Below are 18,319 nucleotides of genomic sequence, written 5' to 3' on the forward strand. Positions count from 1 at the left end.
ATTAAAGGTTTTTGATAGATACAAAAAATAATTTTAAGATGATTAGTTAAATGTGTAGTATATATTATGATTAAGTACAGGATGTGTGGGAGAGATTTGAGGTAGATCTTAATGGAAATTGTTGTAATTGCCCAAGCTCAAGATAATGAGGACATATACTAAGATTTTGGTTCTTGGATTAGAAAGAAACAAATATGAGAGAGAAGGAAGGAAGAAGAAAACTTTATAGGACTTGCTGGCTTTTGGAAGTATAAAGTCAAGAGAGGAGAAAGACTGATGACTGAAATTTTGAGCCATGGTGGCTGGGAAGATGTTGGTTGCATCAACAGGAACAATAAAGTTAGGCAGAGAAATTAATTTGGGAGAGACGAAGGTTGAAAGTGATAGTTTTAGGTATGTTGAATTTGAGTTTAAATCTCCAGTGATACAACTAAGTAGTGTGACAGAGACTGGCACTAAAGAAAAAGTGTGTGTGAAACTGATCATCTCATTGGGGGAGGGGCCCCAAGGGATTGGAATCCTGAGGAGAAGACTCCAGCTGGTAGAGGAGTTGGTCGCTCTCAGTCTTAAAAAGCCAAAGACAGAAGGTGGGAAAAGACTTTCTCCCGAGGGTTACCCACTTTTCCTGATGGTGACTAGAAATCTTTCCCCCCATCACTTCCCAATTGAAGGAACTTTCTGAAGAGAAACCTGAGCAGACTTTACCTCAGCTCCTGTTGCTCAGTGGTGTGTCAACCTGACTTTCTCTCAGGGAGCTCAGGCTGCCAAGGCCTGAGTTCCATCCAAACTTGAGGAGGGAGAAAAAAGGGTTTTAGATAGAGGCAGGGACCCCCTTTCCCCATTTTCCTTTTCCCATTCTTTCTGTGCTAGTTATTCCTTTGTATTACCCTGATTGAGTTGACATAAAAAGTTATCTGTTCCCCAAGCTGAGTGTGAGTTAACAGATCAAGGGGAGACCCTTTGTTCTTAAGTAGTGGAGGGGGAACAAGAGGGACAAGAGAGAATCTGGAAGAGCTGCCTTAGCTAAGGAGGGAAGGCAGAAGAGGGAAAAATCTTCAAACTCCCTCTTCTCTCTCTGAGCCAACCCTAAACATCAGCTGTCTCCCTGGAACCCTGCTTTGTGAAGGGAGGTTCTCCTCTCTTTCTCTCTCTCAATACTGAAAGACTGAACCCCATAGATACAAATTAACCTCCCGTTATAATACAGATGTTGAGTTTGGGGGGGAACTCAGGCCTTGGCAGCCTGAGCCCCCTGAGAGAAAGTCAGGTTGACTCACCCCTGGGCAACAGGAGCTGAGGTAAAGTCTGCTCAGGTTTCTCTTCAGAAAGTCCCTTCAATTGGGAAGTGTTGGGGGGAAAGATTTCTAGTCACCATCAGGAAAAGTGGGTAACCCTCAGGAGAAAGTCTTTTCCCACCTTCTGTCTTTGGCTTTTCAAGACTGAGAGCGACCAACTCCTCTACCAGCTGGAGTCTTCTCCTCAGGATTCCAATCCCTTGGGGCCCCTCCCCCATTGAGATGATCAGTTTCACACACATTTCAGCCTGGCACTTTTTCTTTAGTGCTAGCCTCTGTCACAGTAGAGATATTTTTACAGGCAGCCAAAGGTAATTTTGGAATTGAAGCTGAGAAGAGAGATCAGATTTCAGTCACCCATTCATCTATCCATCAATCAGTAAGCATTTATGAAGCACCTTCTGTGTTCCAGGTACTGTGCAGTCACTAAGAATATAAATACAAAGATTAAAATATACATAGTATATGCAGAATAAATACAAGAGAGGGACCACACTGATTGAATGTGTTGGGTGAGAGAGAAAATAATGCCATTATCTGGATGAAGGCAATAGTTTAATCCATGATTGAACCTATTCCCTGAGGAAGAGAATAGAAAGGAAAGAGGTACAAAGGCTGAACCTTGGGATTAGTCACATTTAAGGAAATAGGATGTAGATGTAGTAAGGATACTCAGAAAGTAGTGCTTTTAAAAGAAAGAATACTAAAGCCAACACAAGAAAGTATTCGAAGAGTAGTCAGAAGTCTCAAGTGTTACAGTGAAGTGAAGAAAAATGAATGAGAATTGTTGGGGAAGAGAATATTGAATTTGGCAAATTCAATTAGTCATTGGTGATCTGTGAGAGTAATTTCAAAAGAATGGTGGCAGAAGCCAGGCTGCAAAAGTCTTAAGGAGTGGATGAATTTCTAGGATACATGACTAATGGATGTAGACCATTCTCTTTGGAAATTTGTCAGTGAAAGAGAAAAAGGACATAAGATAGTATAGGTTATGGGATCAAGATTTTTTTAAAAAAATCAACCCATTTATTAAATTACTACTATCCTCCTGGCATGGTATTCTAAGGGGACAAAGAAGATCAAAGAGAAACTATACCCTTAAAGAAATTATAATCTTTTTATGGAAGTAAGAAAGGCAGCAATTAAAAACATCAGTAGAAGAGCTAATGCAGCATTGCATTCCTTGGCAAACTAATCATTAAGTTCCTGAAATGTGTCTATACCTTTACAGTCTTTATTTATATATCTAGATAGATAGATAGATAGATAGATAGATAGATAGATAGATAGATAGATAGATAGATAGATGGATGGATAGATGGATGGATGGATGGATGGATAGATAGATAGATAGATAGATAGATAGATAGATAGATAGATAGATAGATAGATATTCTCTCTCTTTGGATCATTACAACACCTCTGGGAGAGAGAGAGAGAAAGACAAGGCTCTTGGACAAAAGAATCAAAATATAGGTTCAAAAGAAAAAGAAATTATTTTAAGCTGTGGTGGTCAGGCTAAGGTTATCGAAGTAGTAGAATCTGAGTTAGTTCTTGAAGGATGAATTAATAAGTGAAGATAGAGAATGGATTCCAGATGTGAACAGCAGTGTTGGGGTAGAAAGGGCAAAGCATGATGGAGACTCAGTACTAAAATTTCAGCTTTATATAAGGAAGTAGTCAGAGATAAGACTTGAAAGGTGAGAGATAATGTAGCATCTTAGATAGAGGCTTAGCCTTAAATTGAGGGATGCTTGGGTTTAAGTCCTATTTCTGAAAAATGTTGTCTGTATGACTTTGGACAAGTCAGCTAACCTCTCAGGCTACAGCAGGTAAGTTGCTCATCTGTATTAGTAGTAATTTTCACACTAGGAGTTTCCTCCATACTGATGGAATCATAGGTCCAGAGTGAGTTTAGAAAAGTAGGTTTGGCCCATATTGGGGAGGGCCTTCAGTGCCAGAATGGGTTTGAACATTAATCTCTAGGTGGTAGGAATCTATGATTTGATCAGATATGATTTGATCTGTGCTTTAGGAAGATGACATCATATGCAGAGTAGATTGGAAGAGGAGCTGGAAGCCTCTTTCATTGTGAATTGTGGTGAGAACTGGTACTGGAGCAGCTGTGCCAGAAAGAATTGAGAAAGAGAAGGCAAATGCCAGAGAGATTACTAGAGAAGAACCCAGAGAACTGAAGCAGGATGTTAAGAGGGGATGAGCATTGTCTTTAGAGCCAGAGAACCTAAGGTCCAAATCTTCCTTGTAAGGTTCACATCCTCACTTGCTGCTTGTGCAGCCTTGAGTAAGTCAGTGTCCTCCTCTGCAGCATGTAGAGGTTAAACTAGATGGTCGTTGACATCCTTGTTCGTGCTAAATCTGTGATCCTAATATTGGTCCTATGATCCCTTGCTCATTCTGACCACTAACTGGCTTTGCCTCAGAAATGCAGATACTGACGTTCTTCAAGTGACCTTTCCCAGTGACCTTTGCCTCTGACAACCCCTGCCTGGGAAATATAGAGTCTTCAAGGGCCTGAGCCAAAACATCCATCAGACAAGGGAGCATAGGATCTGTGATCCTATGAACTTAGTGACTCATTAGACATTGATGCCAAAGGAGGCCAAGCTATAGGGAGACTTGGATATGTATTTTAGGCAAAGGGGAAAGAGTTAGTGGAGGAAGGAGGTGATTAAAGATCCAGGAGTATTTATTAAGCACCTACTATGTGTCAGACACTGGAGATACAAACCCAAAAGCAAAACAATCCCTGCCTTAAAACTAAGAAGGGAGACCACACATGGACATGAATGTGTGTGTGTGTGTGTGTGTGTGTGTGTGTGTGTGTGTTTATATGTATGTATGTGCAATGTGAGATGGGATGGCTGCTGGTGCAGGAGGGTCTCTGTGGAAAATGGAGAAGATGGGAAAAACCTAGATTGCTGCTGAAGCACCTTCACAATTGTGTGCTCTGTGCTATGTTTGTGCTGCCTTTCCAGACATGTGGGCTCTGTGGAGGATTGACAGAGAGCCAGGCTGCTTTGTGGCAGAAGTGCCAGGACCATTCCCTTCTCCCTCCTGGTCTCAACCTTGGCTTTCCCTGCAGGCAGATAGCTTCAGAGAGTCAAAACTAAGGTTTGGGCTTTATATAGGGAAGTAGTGAAAGGCGGGGTTTGAAGAGTCTCATCGAGAAGAGAGGGGAGATATTCCAGGAGTGAACAGGGTGGGAGAGAGGGAGATACTGGTATAGTATTGCCTAAGGCCAGCCAGCTCAGTCAGAAATGGTCTCCCCTGGCTCCACCAGCTTCTCCCCCTTCCCCTTTCTTATCAAAGCAAATAACTCATTCTCCTGTGCTTTTGCAAGGCAAAGAGACTCTTTACAAGGAAACTAGCTCTGTATACAACTACCCAGTGAGCTGAGCCAAGCCTGAATTTTGTCTATAATATATGAGCTGCCTCTTGGGTCCTTCTTGAAAGGGCTTATTTTTAGACGTTTCTGTGTACGTGCTCTGTCTTAACTCGTGCACTCACTGCTAGATTAGCCAGATTTCTGGAGCTTGGAAATTTGTCTCTTTTCTTCCTTCATTTATTTTTCAACTTGAGCCATAATCTCCCTGTGAAGACGTCATTGCCTTCCCCATAGCAACGCCTGGTGGTCCCTCCACCAGTCAGTACCCAATGAGAATAAGAAGCAATATGAGCTGCCAGCCACTAGCCTGAGTGTAACCATTGGCATGCCATACTAAGACCCTAATGATTAAATAAATATTGGAAGGAAGATTAGACAGATACTAAAATCAAAATGGACTATTTCTCTGGAATTATATAGTGTGCCTTTGGGGCTGGGAAATTTCCATTTCAAAACAATAACTTTTTTGAGAAAGCAAAAGCATTTTGTATTGAGATGAGGGGCAGACAGATCTATGAGACTTCTTTAGCCCCTCCAGTGACTCATTATTTCCTTCCCAGCCCCACCTTTTTCTCCATCTCTCAATATCTAATCTCCAAAGCCAGCAGGAAGCATGGTCTGCTCCAGGTCAAGTTCTTTGGGGTGAATTCATGATGTCTCACTAATCTACCCTTGTCATTTGGACTCATGTCCAAAGCCACCAGGAAGCCTGCATTTAGTGGGCCCCCTTCCCTAAGGAGGACTCACTGTTGACAGACTGACAAGTATTTACAGCTGATGTGACCATCATGTTTCCCCAGAGAGGATTAGCCAATCCTCAGAGGCCCTTGGAAGTGAAGGCAAGACAGGCCTTCTCTGTGCTGCCTATTCTGAACCCTGTGAATGTTGAGCAGTAGCCATGGGGAGCATGAGAATTTCAGATATCTCTGCCCAATGCCATTAGTGCCCAAAGCCCAAAGACAAAATTCAGGCAACAGAGTTACAGCCCTTGGGCTGTCCCAGACAAAAGCTCAGATCCTCATCTCCATAAGAAGACTGAACAAGGATAACCCTTGCTATGCAGGATGTGGTATGCTAAAAAAAATAAAGTTTGAAATGAGAAGATTTGGGTGTGAATCCAGCTCTGACACTGTACTTCAGTTTTCTACTCTACCCCGTCTAGATCTAAATCTTATGGTTCTGTAACTTAGAATGTGAAGGGTGGGGAGGAGGCAATGTTATCTGAAGGTCTGTTCTCATCCACTGGACTTACAGGATTCTCTGACAACCCCCTCAGAGACCAGATGTCCAGAAAGTTATGTTTGTTATCAGCAAAACCAAAGAAAGTCAGTGTGGCCACGTGGCCAAATATTTCTCAGGCATTGCCTGGCTCGGAGGTTGCCTCTGCAGTGGTCAAGGTGTGGCAGGCTGTGGGTCTGCCTTTATCTCAGAGGTACGCTGTGGCTTAAGCTGAGACTTCTAAGCTTCGCCTCAGTGTCAGGCTGCATTGAGGCCTGCAGATGCGTGAGAAGCATTGTGTGTGTCTGTCCCCTCCAATACGTTGGTGGGGCCGTGCCTCTAACCTTGCTTTGCGGCCTCCTTTCTCTCCCAGGTGCATATACTCATGGGGTCCTGTTATAAGACGAAAAAGTTTCTGCTTTCGCTGGCTGAGAACAAGCTGGGACCATGCATGCTCCTGGCCCTGAGGGGCAATCAGACCATGGTGGAGGTGAGTGTACCTCTGGGCCTGACTCCACAGCACTGCTCAGCTACTGTGTAGTGAGACTGAGGAGCAACCACCAGAAATTGGGGCAGGGAGCAGGTGAGTGAGGTGGCCCAGGGACTACCATAGGGCTTCTGAGAGTATCCATGTGTTCAGGACTTTTCTCTCTTGTCCATCTCACTTACTCACCCAGTTGGTGAATAACCAACATTTTAGAGAATGAAGCAAGGGACAGTCCAGAGCGCTGATGCCTTTGGAGAGGGAGGACATGACATGGACAGAAGGACAGACAGTTGTGGCAGGGTGAACAGAGCAATAGCCTTGAGGAAGGAGATCTGTGTTTGGGTGTTATTTCCGCTACTATTTGTGTGACCTTCAATGAGTCAGCTTCTTTCTCTAAAGCTCAGTTTCTCCATTTGTTCAACGAACAAGCTAGATGAGATGATCTAGAACAGCCTTTCCAGTTCTAATGTTATTGTCTAATTATACTCCTCTCATCTTATTTCCCTCTTCCCTTCCCCCCTCTTCTTTCCATCTTCCTGTCCTAGAAAGAGCCAGGGAGAAATGCTTTCCCTATTCATTCATCCTACTGATCTTAGATTCAGATGATTCAGGAAACCTCTCTCCCCTTCCTTTTCCTTCCAACCTTGAAAAAGGAATGGCAAATGACTTGTTGGAAGGTACCTAATTTGCCAACCTCCATAGTGTCCTGATCTGTCCCTGGTTCTTGGATATATGTCATTACTTCCTTTCTCTGATTCTGAGTTTGGGCCAAGAAGGTAGAGTCAGAGTCCCTAATGTTTCCTATAGATCTTTTTTTTTTTAACCCTTACCTTCCATCTTGGAGTCAATACTATGCATTGGCTCCAAGGCAGAAGAGTGGTAAGGGCTAGGCAATGGGGGTCAAGTGACTTGCCCAGGGTCACACAGCTGGGAAGTATCTGAGGCCAGATTTGAACCTAGGATCTCCCGTTTCTAGGCCTGGCTCTCAATCCACTGAACTACCCAGCTGCCCCCTTTCCTGTAGATCTTGTTGGAAAGTGGGGCTTTTTTTCCAGAGGAAGCTTGAGAAGAAGATGGGGAGACTACAATAAACAGTGCTTATTTCTGCAAAGGCCAGAAGGTACAAGTGTGGGGTGAAGCAGATGCCTGAAGCATCCAAGTCAGCAAAGTGATTTGAATGGCATTTGTACCCTCTTACCACAAGAGGGGCATGAAACCTCAGCTCTTCTCTGTGCCTCAGACAAGTGACATTACAGACCTCACAGGAGACAACTCCCTCTGCTCTGCTGGTCCCTCTCACTCCTCTTCCTATCCCTCTCTCTGCCAGATTCTCTGTCTAATGCTGGAATACAACATCATAGACAACAATGACACCCAGCTGCAGATCATCTCCACCCTTGAAAGTACTGATGTGGGAAAGAAAATGTACGAGCAGCTCTGTGACAGGCAGAGGGAGCTAAAGGAGCTGGTAGGTTTTGACAACATCCTGACCATGCATATGATTGCCCAGATGCTCTGGGTCTGTTACTAGAGACTGAGACAATTGCCCAACTCCTCTTTACCTTGCAAAGTACTTCCATAGAGAGTAGGGGCTCTTAACTTGTTTTGTATCTTGGACCCATTTGGCATAAAATAGAAATACATGGGATAACAAAAGAAGCCAGTTACTTGGGAATTCAGTTATCATATTTTTAAAAACCAGGTTTGTAGACACCAGGTTAAGAACTCTTAGGAGTTTTGAAGAAAGATTTCTATCCTGAAAAATGCAGAAAATCTTTCTGGTACCTGGTTCTACATTTTATCTTCAGACAAGCATTGCTTTAGGATTTTGAAATATTTTATGACCAAAATGGAGGAATGGTCTGCATGCTCTGCTGGTATTGGTTTGTATACTGGGTCATAGGGAGAGATTGGAAGAGGCAGGGAAAAAATGGCTTCTCTGCATCCAGTGAGTTTCTAGCTGCAGAAGGATAGGCCATAGGGGCCCCCAAGCTCTTGGTCTTCCCTGATCACAGACTCACACAGACTCATAACGAGCTAAAAGAGAGCTCATGCAGCAGTGTCTCCAGTCTGTTAGTGATGCCTTCTTGTCTGGGGAGCACCACTTGGCCTCTTTTTCTAGGCCTTCTCTAACCAACTCTGCTACTCCTAGTAGATGTTTCAGAAGGAGAGTCACTTAGAGAAAGTCATTATCTGCATTTCCCAAGTGAAGTTAGTCACTGGGCAGAACAAATAAGAGAAACAGAATCAGCAGCCAAGGGCTGAGTGGTGAGACAATGATGAAAAAGAGTGGGGATGAAGTACTTACACTGGGGAGGTCACAGAAAGGCAGACTGCCTCTACGTCTATAAATGGGTTTTTAGGAACCCATATTTCACCCCATAGACCTGAAGTCATCCCAAGTACTAAGACTTTCCTGTTGGCCCAGTGTGTGACCCTACTGGCCATACACCTGACTACTCCTTTTTGACCCATCCTGCCTATGTGACCAAAGAGGATGTAGACCTCAAACTCTTGTTAGTGGCTTCTGAGAAGAGTTGGCACAGGGTGAACAAGGCAGGGATGGACTATAAAAAATAAGGGGAAAGCCTAATAGATGCTTGTTTCTTTCACAGCAAAGAAAAGGGGGCCCCACCAGGTTAACTCTGCCTTCTAAGTCCACAGTAAGTATCTTGTTTTCTCCCTGAGCTGGGCCAATCTTTCTAGGAGTATGGAACTTGGCCTTGTGGTGGTATGAATGGGGTGGTGTCAGTGCCGAGCTGAATGGTAGACAAGGAATGGTTGGTCAGGGGTGTCTTTGCTTACCGTCCCCCAGTCATTCCTACGGATAGAGTTACCAAAGACAAAATGATGGAACTAGACAGTTTCTTTTCTAGGCATTAGGTCATTACATGTCTTCATGAGATGTGTGGGTGGAGTATTTAATGCACCAGTGAGAGACAACATGTTGCAGTGGAAATACTAGCACATTTTACATAGGGCTTTGAGGTAGAGTGTTTCTTTGCATTTAGTTCTGTATCCAGTCAGAGGACCAAACTGAATCTTGGTGCTATTTCCAACCTATGTGGTTTTGGCCATGTCACTTTCCCTCTGAGGGTCTCAGTTTTACTTATCTATAAAATGTTCTCATCAAACTGCCTTCTCTCAAGCAGCTAAACGTGTAGCCTCCTCAGGTACAAGCATCAGAAGATGAGCCGCGATTCAGTTAGCCATTTCATCCAGGATGAGGGTTATGGGCTTTGTCACTCCAGGAGCCAAAGCTATGAAGGTCTGAGAGTGTACGATATCTAAAATCCCTTTTAGTTAAACTATCATTTTCTTACGTTTTCTGGGTGACAGTCATGACAGCAGCCCAAGGATCCAGTAGTCGGGCCCTTACTACTCTCTTCAGATAAAAGAATCTCTTTGGAGGGTACAAGTCAGTGATTTAAAGTATGAAGGAGCACAAGGGAGACTTTTACCTCATTTCCTCCACCTGTTCCCCCTTCTGTACATATACCCTAAGTCCCTTATCCACTTTCTGGATGTCCCACTCTTCTCAGCTATTTCCCTCACAGGGCTCATGTCCGAGCATATGGAAATGCAGAATGAGGAAGGGATAAAACCCCTTGACTCTTGGCATTGGCAAAATGGTGCAAATACATCGCCCGCTCTGGGGAGGCCACAGAAAGACAGTCTGACTCTTGGGTCTATAGATAAGTTTCCGGGAACCCATATTTCACCCCATAGACTTAAAGGCATCCTAAGTGCTAAGATCTGTTCTCTATTTGACTCTATAGGATGCAGACCTGGCTCGCTTGTTGAGCTCTGGCTCCTTTGGAAACCTGGAGAACCTCAGCTTGGCCTTCACCAACGTGACGAGTGCCTGTGCCGAGCACCTCATCAAACTGCCTTCTCTCAAGCAGCTTAACCTGTGGTCCACTCAGGTATGAGCATCAGAAGATGAGCCTTCCCAGCCAGGCCAAGGGCTAGAAGCTCTCCGCTTCCTGGGGCTGGCCTGTGTGTCCTCAGCTTCAAGGCTCATGGTGCATGGGACGATAAGTTGTCACCCTAGGAGACTTAGTTTCTAAGTTTGGATTGCACACTCTCACCCTTGGAGACTTTGACACCTTGTACTTGGATCGTGTGCTTTCATTTAAGGAGTCTAGCCAGAGATCAGATGTAATTAGGGGACTGATCTGGTTTGCCAAGCACTTGTGTTTTTTGGCAAAAGGGGAAATGGGTTTTGCCTGTCAGGCCCTAGAGGCTACTTCACTCTCACCCCCACATGGGGCATATCTTCTCACTTTTCTTCTCTTCTCTCAGTTCTCTCAGGTCACTGACCTTCAGACCCCTGGTTTCACTTGCCCCTCCCTTTTCTTGACCAATTATAGTTGGCACCAATGTGTCAGCTCACGTGGGTTTGATTACCTGATGCTGGACATTAAAGGTCCACTTTTCCCTTAGGCTCACAACCTCATAGGTTCCTTAAAGCTGGATGGAATGGGGCCCTAACTGCAAAATTAGTGAGTTATCTACTCCACCAGCTATTCTAATGGTTATTGTCCTATTTTAAACAATATTAACTGCTTAATGTTAAAATACAACATGTTGGGTTGAATTGATGTCTGGTAATGAATAATAAGCAAAAATGTATAGACAGAATGCTTGATCAGCTGTAGGTCATACTAGAAAGACTTCCAACTTTCAGATTTGATGATTTACAAAATATCTACAGTAGTAAGAAACCTTTAACTCTCCTAAATTGTTTAGTATTGTTTGGTATGGGCTCTCTTTTGATTTCTAGGGACCACATTTCCCACTATAAATATTACTCCTGCCCTGACCCCACATTCTTCAAGTTGTAAGAATAACTGCAGCTACCATGATTTTAGCACAAGTTCTCCATCTCTTATTTTTGTGGAGTGGGGGTGGGAGAGCAGTCAGAACACAGGTTCAGAGTTCCATCTCTCTAGACTCAACGTTGGATAAAATACAGTATGTTGGTGACAAGAGCTTTGGCTGTGTAACCTTGGACAACTTACTGTTCTCCCTCCATTTCCTTATTCATAAAATGAGAGGCTTGGACAAGATCAGCTTTAAGGTCCCTCCAATACAGTTTGAAATCCCATAATTCTGTAAGTTTGGCTTCAAAATACTTCTCCTGAACTCCAGCTCCCAGGAACAAGTAATTCTGGCCTAGGATGTCTTGCTGAGCATCAGTAAGACACTATTAGACCATCTTTCTATTTGGCTTTGAGTTTCATCCCTCTTGAAGCTTCATTAAGGATTTCTTAAACCAATGTCTCCAAGACTTCAGAGACTGATTACTGAGTTGGTCTTGTGTCCTCACAGTTTGGAGATGCTGGTCTGCGGCTCCTTTCAGAACACCTCACCATGTTGCAAGTGCTGAACCTATGTGAAACGCCTGTCACCGATGCTGGCCTGTTGGCCTTGAGCTGTGAGTATACAAAAGGAGCCCGGGGGTTCCTAAATTGGAGGGGAGTGGGAAAAGGGTCCAGCACCCACCAGGTGCCCAGTCCCTCAGTCCCTGAAAAATTCCAATAGTAGGAAAACTATTTGTATGGAAGAATGATTGTGAGATTGTCTCTGTGGCATCAGTTGAACTGAGAAGGTCCATTTCTAGCATCTGAATCTCGTTTGGCTCAGTAGCTCATCTGACATTCAGAAGTGTTCCTGAGCAGCCACAACCAGCAGGGTAGTTCTTGCTTAGGAAAGGGACCTTATTACCTTTCTCCAAAGCTCTGCTTTCTGAAACTGTGCTGGAGTCATGAATAAATTGTTGGTGGATGCTAAGCCACATTGAGAAACTAGGAGACTAGAAGGTGTTGAGGACTAATTGGAGGCCTGGACCAAATCATTCAATTCGTTCCCTCATTCAGCAAGTACTTATTTCTAAATCTAAATTAAGTTCCTTCTTACTTCTACTTATATTTTTATTCTGGGAACTATATTTTGTCCACTTGTCTCCCCTCTAGAAACCCTGCTACACTCACCACACAGTCTGTGTTCCGTGTCTGTCCAATTTGGGATCCTGTATCTCTCACCACATTTTTTCCTTCTTTCTGTCTTCATGTAGCAATGAAGAGCCTCTGCAGTTTAAACATGAATAGCACCAAACTCTCAGCGGACACCTATGAAGACCTGAAGGTATGTTAGTGCCATAGATCTTAGACTGTTCAAAGTCAGGGTCTAAAAGCAGACAATCCAAGCTGGGAGGAGTTTTAGGACACAGAACCAAGAAAGTCAAAGCTAGAGGGGTTTTTAAACATACCATAGAAAGTCAGACCTGGAAAATCTTAGAACATAGACTTTCAGAGCTGGAAGATATCTTAGATTGTACTGTATCAAAACTGGGAGTGTCCTGAGTAGGGAATGTGAGCTGAGCTGGGCCTTACCACGTAGAATATAAGAGCCGGATAGGAGCTTGGAGGATAGAATGTTAGCTCTGAAAGGTCCTTGGCATGCCACAGTTAAAGCATATAGTAAAAAATGTCAGAGTTGGAAGAGATCTTAGAATCCAGAATGACAGAGTATAACGATAGCTGATATTTATATAGCACTTTATGGTTTGCAGAGTTTTTAAAATATATTATCTCATTTCCTATTCCCAAAGGTCTAAGCAGGCCCCAAGCCTGGCTTCACAGATAAGATTAAAACTCCCACTGACCCTAAGACCACTTTTACTGGTCTTCCTGCTTGTCTTTAGTCTATCCACATTCTTACAGTCTTTGGATATATGTATCTTAAGGCTGAACCAGAGAGGTGATTTTTTTTTTGTAGGCTTATTTTTATTCAAAAAGTTACTGCCTCAAGGCATAAATACAAATCAGAAAACAGTACAATTAGGACAATAGAATGTATATTATCCTTTGTATGTTATATTTGTATATTATCAGGCCATAACCAACTATATTGGATAGAGCAATGGGTGCCATATTTTAAGACAACATTGACAAGTTAGAACTCATCTAGGAGAGGACAGCCAGGATGATAAAGGGGTTGGACATCATGCCACTTGAGGACTGGGTGAAGAAATTAAGGAGGCTTAACCTAGAAAAGAGAAGATTCATGGGATCCCTGATAGCTGTCTCCAAATATTTGAAAGGATGTCACATAAATGATTTGCTATACTTGATCCCAGAGGGCAGAACCAACAGCAGTGTTTGGAGATTTCAGAGAATCAAAAGTAAAGAATCAACCAAACCTGAATAAAGGGAGATAGTGAGCCCTCCTCCCAGTTAAAGATCTTCACACAAAAGCAAAATAAAGATATGTTGAAGATATTATAGAAAGTATTCTAAGGCACGGGTTGGGTCAGAGAGCCCCTGGAGCTCTATGCAACTTTAATATTTTTTAATTCTGTATTTAAATAATTCCAGGATCAGTTTCCATGGTTAGTGCCATTCTTACATGTCCTCAGTCTGAATTCTCTTGGGCTCCAGGCAACTAGCCGGGAGCCCATTAGGCAGTCTCTAATCCTGGAAAGGATTCTGCTGAAACTCCTTTGATGGGATTCCCTTCAGGCAGCTAAGACTAGTGAGGAATTCGAGGGTAGATTCCATAGGGAGAATATTTCAGAAGTCAGGCAGGAGCTCATTCCAGGCAGGGGTCAGCGGTACCTGGTTTCCTAGTGACTGTGGCTGTTATTCCTTTGAAACAGGCCAAGCTGCCCAATCTGAAAGAGGTCGACGTCCGCTACACTGAAGCCTGGTGAATTCTCTCTCGCTCTCTTTAAGTTGTGACAAGAAGGAAAAATTTGAAAACAAACAACTTTTGACTAATAGCTGTAGAGCAGCCCGTTGTGGGGTCTTGGATCTCACCACCCTGGCTGTGAGATAGATGGGGAAGACTTTCTTGGGGCAGGGGCAGGGAGGGGGGCGGGGGGGCCGGGGCTTTTAAGCATGCCCAGCCCCTGCCTCAATCTTTTAGATTCACAATTTTAAAAAATCAAACTAACCAGAAAATGACTTTGTAGCAACAAGAGGATTATAAATGGGAGTGGGTGGGGGGAGGGGGAGGGGAAAAGGGAAGGGGAAGAGACCCCTTGTGGATTTCCTTTGCTTTGGTGTTGATGCTGTGTGGGAAAAGCAAATTCAGGATCCCCTATCATTCATAATTCCAATTGGCCTTCCTGGGGCCCCCTTGAGGGACTCCCCAAGCAAATAAGCCATTCATTACCCAGAAAAAAAGCCCAGATCATATCATCATACCTCTCCCTGTGTCCTTGCAATTGTTATGCAAAGTAATTTTGTTGTACATAAGATTTAAATAATGCACCTATTTAAGAAATGGTTCACAAACTACAGGTCTGGGACCTGTCTTTTATTTATAACTTGTTGATTCTTTTACCCCTTGGCGTATACTGTATAAACTAGTCTGCTGTCTTGTTATTATTATTTTTTTAAAGGAAAAACCCTCCTTGAATAATTGCCTTTTCGTAATGGATCCTGTATGCTAACGCTCTCTTGTCAGCCCGTCCGTCCATCCGTCCGTCCGTCTGCTGCCGTGTTTATGATTTCAGAATGTCTCAAACATCCTCACTGACTCTGAAGCCTGAAGACATTGGGAGCAGGGGAGGGAGGGAGGGAGGGAGAGGAGGCCATCTACCCACCTATTTGAAGTCTTGTTCCTGAAAGATCTGCCATCTTTCCTTGCTCCTTTATCAGGCCTGGGATATGCTAACCATTCCCCTACCTCTATCCCCGCCCCATCCCCATTCTGGGTAGGATAGTCCCCTGTCAAGAGAGAGCTAGATTCATGATTTGCCTCCACCGTTCTCTGTTCTTGTCCAAGATTTCAAGACTTCTAAGTCCTGCCACCATTTTGTGTCACTCGGCGTCCTCACTCACGCATGCCTGCTTTTCTGCATGGTCTCTTGGGAGAAGAGAAACCCTTTGCCACTGACCTATAGCCATCCCTTTCTGTAAATGTGACCACTAGTCCTCAGAGCTCCTGGCCTCCCCACAATTGCTAAGAAGGGAAGAACCTTTCCTGGGTGAATAAATAGTTGGCTTTTTTCCTTCTGAGCCATGACTGTACAGAACAGCCCTTAGGGGAGGGGCGGGTCGCTTGGAGGTCCCCTTTTCTGTTTGTTTAGAACAAACACTCTCCCCTTCAGCATCTCTAAAATTTCCATGTGGCCAAGGCAACGTTTTTTATCTATCTAATTCATCTGACTCAATGGGAGCCACGCTTTTTGTCGTTTTATACTTTGCTAGGTAGATTTTATTATCTTGTGATGTGCCCTCATTTTTTAAAAAGAGAAATTGGGTTGTCTTAATTCATTTTCTGTGCCAGGTTCTTTGTGTTTTCCTTTGCCCCTCAAGTCCCATCCTGCACAATTGGCATCAGGTGCAGGAAGAAGATGAAAAAAAGAAACAATTGGCCACTTTCTCCTTCGCACTGTTGCTTTACCCGATGGTTTCCTACTTCCTCCTGTTCTGTAGCTGTGTACAAAGAGATGTGAAATACTTTCAGGCAAATAAACTGTAAGTGACTCGCTTTTAGCTGTGTGCTCTGTACAGCCTTGAAGTCATCATTATCTGGTGGGTGGTCTGCACTGAAGACTGGTGCTGGACCTGTGGAGGGAGCTGGCCTTGGGAGCAAAACGAGCATGCTCACTCATGTGCTCCCAAACTGACTTGTGCATACGTGTGTATGTATGTTTATGTACACACACACACACACACACACACACACACACACACCAGCCCCAATCCTGCCCAGCCTCTCATTGAGTTCTAGGATGCTTCAGTGATGGAGACTTCTGCATACACATCAGCCTGGCATGTCTGGGGACTGCAGCTAGACTGCAAGCTAACTTTGCTCTACTTCTGCCCCAGGACTGGCTCTGGGGGATGGGGTAGGGTGCAAGAGGGGGATCGGGAATAAGGTCAAAGGTAGCCCTCTTCTAGCCGTTAAGTGCTGGAATGACCTTCCCCAGCAAGCCAGGGAAAACACTCACTGTCTCTTATTAGCATCCCCATCGGGGGCCCTGACACCTGAACCTTGGCCAGAGCGTTCAAATGTCTCATCCCAGCAAAAGAGTAGGGGGTGTGGTAGGTAAGGGCATAAGAGACAAGATGGGGAAACAATTGGATCCTGATAGAAAGGAGGTGAGAGAAAATCCCCCCCCAAATCTGCAGGTGTGACATGTAACATGCACACACCTCAGCTCCTTTCCTGCCAAGCTCTGTATCCATCCTTCTCACTGACGTCGAGGAACTGCCAGGATAAGTGCTTTTGCTTGTGTGGACACACGGACACTGAGGTCCACAGTCTAACTGTGCCACCTGAGAGTTTCCCAAAGTCACGATGACCAAGAAAAGTCCTTCAGAGGGTCACCAGCCTTAGATACATTCATTTAAATTCAAGAAGCACGGAGCACCTCCTACGCTGTTCAAGGCTCTGGGTATCCAAAGATGAAACCAAACAGCTGTTATCTTCAGGAAGCTTTCATGGAAGGTAGGAAGAGGGAGGGAAAGAATTCATGCACAAAGATAAGTAAACACAAGACAGAGCATTGGCACATGGGGAGGGATCAAAGGGTTATGTGGAACAGCAAGTTGGCCAAGTTGGCCTGGAATATAGAGTCAGAAGAGTTCTGTGAAATAACTAGAAAGTGGGAATAGTCAGATCGTGAAGGGCTTTCGATGTCCAATTGAGGAGTTCATCTTTTACCCTAAGAAGAGAAAGGAGCCACTGAATCTTCTTCAGCACTGAAGGGATATGGCCAGAATTGTGTTTTAGAATGAATCAGAAAGGAGAAAAAGTGGGGACAGAAAGACCAGTTAGGAGGCAATTTCAATAGTAAAGGCAAAAGGTAACAAGAGTCCGAGCTAGGGTGGTGGCTACAGGAAGAAAGAAAAGAGGTTAGATATAAGATGTCAGGGAGGTGAAATAAACCAAAAGGGCAACTAACTAGATGAAGGTGATGGAAGATGACTCCGAGGTTGAGAACCTGCATGATTGGAAGGACAGTGGGGACCTCAACAGTGAGAAGGAGAATCTGAAGTGAGGGTGGGGTTAGTTTTAGGGCAAAGATAAATTATTTTTTGGACACAGTGTGTGACATCCATGTGGAAACAGATCCAGCAGGGAGTTGATGATATAGGGACCAGGGCTAGATATGTAGATCAAGGAGTATTCTGTATAAAATGGATCACTGAATCATGGGAGCTGATGAATCAGGGAAAGAGAAGACAACCCTAGTGTACATCCAAGTATAGCAAAGGAGACCGAGAAAAGGAGCTAAATAGGACAACCATGAGAGGACCACACAGAAACCCAGGAGAAAAGAATAATCATGTCAAACACTGGACAGTAGTATAAAGACAATAAAAATTCAGAAAACTAAGCCACTAAGTTTAGGAATAATGAGTTCAGAATCAAGAAAATTACAACATCCAAAATAGTGAAATCTCGGCTTGGTGCCCACCACCATCCTCCCTAAAAATTATTGCCTCCATTTGTACTATCAGGTTTTGTCTCTTTCCCAGAAAGCCAAAGGGGAGGAAATCTCTTAAAAGCTTTCAGACTCCACTGCAGTTCAGGGATAGAGGTAATAAAGAAATATGGTCACACCCAACATCAGAAGGGAATTTACTAGGGGTAGTTGGGTAGCTCAGTGGAATGAGAGTCAGGTCTAGAGATGAGAGGTCCTAGGTTCAAATCTGATCTCGGACTTGTCCTAGCTTTGTGACCCTGGGCAAGTCACTTAACTCCCATTGCCTACAAACAAACAAAAAAGGGAACTCCCTTAACATTTGTAACTAAAGACATGAAAGCCTTCTTTTCGGAAGGTCCCTAAGAGCATCAGTAATGTATATCTGGAACCTCTTAAATTTACTAAAAACAGTTGAGCTAAACCCCAGAACCTTTCAGAGCCTTGCCAGGGCAGGAAGAGAGGGA

The 18,319-nt window shown here is 43.9% G+C and overlaps 1 protein-coding gene across 3 annotated transcripts in view; it reads left to right on the forward strand.

Moving 5' to 3' along the window:
- The window catches only part of CMIP (c-Maf inducing protein), a 278,542-nt gene extending 262,632 nt beyond the window's left edge, over positions 1–15,910 (forward strand). The window contains exons 15-22 of one of the 3 annotated variants that reach the window (XM_007476119.3): positions 6,293–6,409; positions 7,734–7,874; positions 9,022–9,069; positions 10,186–10,332; positions 11,741–11,846; positions 12,486–12,556; positions 14,070–14,119; positions 14,817–15,910. In XM_007476119.3, the coding sequence (XP_007476181.1) occupies positions 6,293–6,409; positions 7,734–7,874; positions 9,022–9,069; positions 10,186–10,332; positions 11,741–11,846; positions 12,486–12,556; positions 14,070–14,119; positions 14,817–14,832 (696 nt within the window). In that variant the 3' untranslated portion in view covers positions 14,833–15,910. Of the gene's footprint in view, positions 1–6,292; positions 6,410–7,733; positions 7,875–9,021; positions 9,070–10,185; positions 10,333–11,740; positions 11,847–12,485; positions 12,557–14,069 lie in introns of all 3 variants that reach the window. The other 2 variants (XM_056813298.1, XM_001380927.4) reach the window with 2 other exon arrangements.
- The last annotated feature ends 2,409 nt before the right edge of the window (positions 15,911–18,319 follow it).

This window comes from Monodelphis domestica, chromosome 1, assembly GCF_027887165.1.
Source record: "Monodelphis domestica isolate mMonDom1 chromosome 1, mMonDom1.pri, whole genome shotgun sequence".
Lineage (NCBI taxonomy): Eukaryota > Metazoa > Chordata > Mammalia > Didelphimorphia > Didelphidae > Monodelphis > Monodelphis domestica.